The sequence below is a fragment of the Humulus lupulus genome, chromosome X (assembly GCF_963169125.1).
Source record: "Humulus lupulus chromosome X, drHumLupu1.1, whole genome shotgun sequence".
Taxonomy (NCBI): Eukaryota; Viridiplantae; Streptophyta; class Magnoliopsida; order Rosales; family Cannabaceae; genus Humulus; species Humulus lupulus.
In genome coordinates this window covers 189,647,560-189,651,901 of record NC_084802.1, presented here as the reverse complement: position 1 = coordinate 189,651,901, position 4,342 = coordinate 189,647,560, and the positions used below count along the sequence as shown (strand labels likewise).

General features: G+C 31.7%; 1 protein-coding gene across 1 annotated transcript; it reads left to right on the top strand.

Annotated features, from left to right (window-relative positions):
• The first annotated feature begins 1,442 nt into the window (after window positions 1–1,442).
• Window positions 1,443–3,917, top strand: LOC133807091 (probable thylakoidal processing peptidase 2, chloroplastic). Its single transcript, XM_062245238.1, has 6 exons — window positions 1,443–2,498; window positions 2,708–2,776; window positions 2,876–2,944; window positions 3,097–3,183; window positions 3,283–3,350; window positions 3,530–3,917. Exons 1-6 carry the CDS (start codon window positions 1,794–1,796, stop codon window positions 3,624–3,626), a joined length of 1,095 nt encoding a protein of 364 aa, XP_062101222.1. The 5' UTR covers window positions 1,443–1,793; the 3' UTR covers window positions 3,627–3,917.
• The last annotated feature ends 425 nt before the right edge of the window (window positions 3,918–4,342 follow it).

Genomic DNA, 4,342 nt, shown 5'->3' with positions numbered 1-4,342 from the left:
AAAATAATACACAAAAAAAAAGAAAAAGAAAAAATAAATAAAGTTCTTTTAATTTAGTTTTTAGATTATTTTTTAATTAAAATTTTGGTTTTGTTTTCTTACTTTTATTATTTTTTTAATTTATTAGTTTCTTAATTTTAATTTTGTTAAATATTTAGATTTGATTAATATTTCATCAACTAAACTTAAACTAGGAATATTTAGGTCTTATTAAAAAATATATAGACCAAACTTTAAGTCTAGAATTTTTTGTGTAATTACTTAAAACCGCAAATTTAAATTGATATAAAAATAAAACAAGAGAGATAAAATAGTATAAAAATCTATAAAAACAGTAAGCAAGCTACAATATATATAGACATTCTTAATGGTTACTACCATAGATGATTATTTTTATATTAATTATTGGATTAATATCAATGGTCAATATTTATAATTGTTAATTAATATTTCTAAAAATAAATTTTGATTTTTTCAAACTTTTAGAAGAACTACCTGATATCAGTCACATATTTATTAATTAAAAAAAAAAAAAATTTAATATTCATTCTCCATTATTGATTCATTCATTCCATGAGAAAAAAAATCGTTTTGGAATTAATGAAAATAATTAATGTGACTATTATCTTTCTAACTAATATTTATTATTTAATTAATTTAAAAAATTCAAAAATTAATTTTATATATTTGATTAATTTCTTTTTATCATCATTATAATTATTACTTATCAAAAATTTATTTAATGATTTATGTTAACAATCTATCAATAATAACCATTAAAAATTCTTCCATATATATACATAAGTATAATATTTACATCAAAATGAAAACACACTATCTTAATGTCTATGTTTACAAGAACATTGTCTTATCACTAAAATTTACATCAAAATTAAAATATAAATAATCTTACACTAAAATAATAAGTACATTTATTTTTACAAATTAAAATATATAAATTTATATTTTAATACATATACTATTCGAGGAATATTTTTACTCTTTTCAAATGGATTGACAATCAAATCAAATATTTGAAATTGTAGATTTATTTTAATTATCCCCTTAGTTAGAATAAATTCTAAATGCTTTTTGTGAAACTCCCATGGATGGATTCTTATCAAATATTTGAAATTGTAGATTTATTTTAATTATCCCATTAGTTTAGAATAAAATCTAAATGCTTTTTGTGAAACTCTCATGGATGGTTAGGAGTATAAATTTTGTGTTTTCATAAACTTTAATAGATTGAATGGAAAAATATATTCTTATTAATTGACTGATTGTTGGTTCTGATTGTCACTATAAAATGAAAGTAACATGGCAAAAAAAGAAAAAAAAAAAAAGAAAAAAAGGTATTATCGTAAATATGGAAAGAGACAAGTACAGATTAGTCAGAAGGGCAAATATAGCTACCGATATTTAAACCCAAAATCTCTTAATTCTCGCCGTTTTCATTTTTTTTTCCGTATCTGAATACTCTGAAACTCCTTCTCTTTCTCTTTCTCCGCCGAAGCTCGGGTAGCTCCGAGCTTTTGTTTTTCGTTTCTAACAATTTAATTCATTTTCTCTCGTGTAGAGTCTTCAATTTTTAAGCCCTAATTCCCAAACTGCCTTCATTTCCCCCCCAAATTGACTCCTAGGGTTCAATTCGTCGTCACCGGCTACGTTTCACTGATTTTTTCAGCGAAAATGGCTTTCATTGGATTGTAGGGTCTTCCAGATCGAACCCTTTTTTACTTTCAGAAGACACTATTTACTTCATCTTCATCAGACTAATCCAATTAGCGATTATGGCTCTTCGGGTTACCGTCTCTTTCTCGGGTTACGTCGCCCAAAACCTAGCTTCCTCGGCTGGAATTCGCGTCGGAAATTGCAGAGCTTTACATGAATGTTGGGTTCGGAATCGGATTTTTGGTCCAAACCAGAAGCCTGAAATCGACCCTTCTGGTTCCGTTCGCAATTACCGATCCGATTTTTCCCAGCCTAAAGCCTGTTCCTGGGGTAGGAATTCTGCTTCCTCCTATAGCAACCTCGCCGGAGATATTTTGGGTGATAATTTTAAGAGTCCAATTTTGTTGGGTTTGATCTCGATCATGAAGTCAACGGCCTGTGTAACAGGTTCGTCGGCGACGAGTATGGGCGTTTTTGGGATTTCACCGGTTAAAGCTACTTCGATTCTTCCATTTTTACAGGGATCGAAGTGGCTACCCTGCAACGAATCGGTTCCAGTTTCATCTGTCAACGAGGTTGACAAAGGTGGAACTTGTTGTAATGATGGGGTTATGGCTACTCAGAGCCACTTGGTAGAAAAGTCTTTAGAGAAAACTGGCTGGGTAACGCGTTTGATGAATTCTTGTTCGGAGGACGCGAAGGCTGTTTTCACTGCTGTTACTGTTAGTTTATTGTTCCGATCGAGCCTGGCCGAGCCGAGATCAATTCCGTCTACTTCTATGTACCCTACTCTTGAAGTGGGCGACCGAATTTTGGCGGAGAAGGTATGTTCATGTTCATCTTGCTAATAAGATTTAGTGAAAGGTATTATGAAGTTAAGATTTTTCGGCAATTTACGATACCTAACGCACATATAAACCATTGTGATATATGAAACTGCTACCTGTGCCGAATATATAAGACATGAATGAATTTGGTTCAAGAAATGCTTGTAAGACCAAAAAAAATTGACCTTTTTTCTTTGATTAATCAGGTTTCATATCTCTTCCGAAAGCCTGAAGTTTCAGACATTGTTATTTTTAAGGCACCTTCAATCTTACAGGTAAGCATTTAAACTTACAGAGTTGCTTCTTACAAGAGTTTACGTGCCTGATATATGGTGTTATCTTATTTCCTCTGACGTTTTGTCTCCATTTTGTAGAAATTTGGATTTAGTTCAGGCGATGTATTCATAAAGAGAATTGTGGCCAAGGCTGGAGACTATGTTGAGGTAAGATTTGTAATCTATTACACTGTTAAGATTTGCTTCTTCAGTTTCTTTTGATCTAGTCGTTTGTCTCCTCTGTTAGTTCTCATTGGTATCATAGCTAATATAAACTTTTGTTATGTTAGTCAAATTTGTTTAATCATTCAATTGAATAGGTTCATGATGGGAAATTACTGATTAACGGGGTTGCTCGAGATGAAGAATTTATTTTAGAGCCTCTTGAATATGAAATGCCTCCATTGGTATGCATTTTCGTTCTTCTATTTTCCTATTGTTAATACGTGTTTTTAGGTTGATTAAAAAAGTCTAACGCCCTGTCATGGTAAATTTTTTTTTTCCAGCTTGTACCAGAAGGTTATGTCTTCGTAATGGGAGACAATAGGAATAACAGTTTTGACTCTCATAACTGGTAATCCTCGAACTCTTTAATCTTGTTGAAAATTGTTGGTGTGCAATGCATATGCAAACTTTTATAAGATAATGGCTTCTAATTAGATCGGAACTGTAAAAATTATGGAAGATTAACGTTACTTCAAGCTGATATAAACATGTAATCTGACCTGTTTGATGTGATTAACTTGTTTTCAGGGGTCCACTGCCTGTAGAAAACATTGTTGGCAGATCAGTCTTCCGCTATTGGCCACCGTCCAAAACTGGAAAGAATACTACCATGGCAGTCTCTTGATGCATTGCCCCTTTCCCCGCTGGGGATCTTAGATGACAATTTTTTTCTTCATTTTGATTATTGACTACATAGATTTTTTCCTACTCTTGTTGCTCATCTTTGAGCGGTTTGTGAATACTTTTTTCTCGTAACTTTCATCTTGTGCCCTGTACCATGGATATTGTTTAGATATTAGATGGGTATCTTTCCCATCAGCATGTTTTTCTCTTCTTGTTTATGCCCAATCCTTGGCTGTTGATGCCATTCTTTCTGTAATGACTATTAAATCTGTTGACGTCGTGGATTTAGAAATCCGACAAAAGAGTTACTAGTCTTTTATTTTTTTACTAAATCGTAACTAAACAAATGAACAATATTACAAAAGAGTTTCTTTTTTTCTATCTATAGGGTTTTTCTGGATAGTTTTGGATAACTGCCTACATAAATATGATAAATAATAAATTCGAATAATCTCACATTTATATAGGGATAAGACGTTATGAAATTTATATTCGTTATCTCGTGTAATAAATGTGTAATAAAATTTGGGCATTAATGAGTGTATATGGAATCTCTGAGCCTTTTGGGATCTTTTATTATGCGTCATGATCATACTACTGTGAACTGAACACTTCCTTCAAGCTAGATGTCGAAGAGCTAACCTAAGTTGACACGAGCCAAAATCAGAGTATATAGAAGGTGATTTAGCCATCACGCTTCTTGAAATAGGTTGTTGG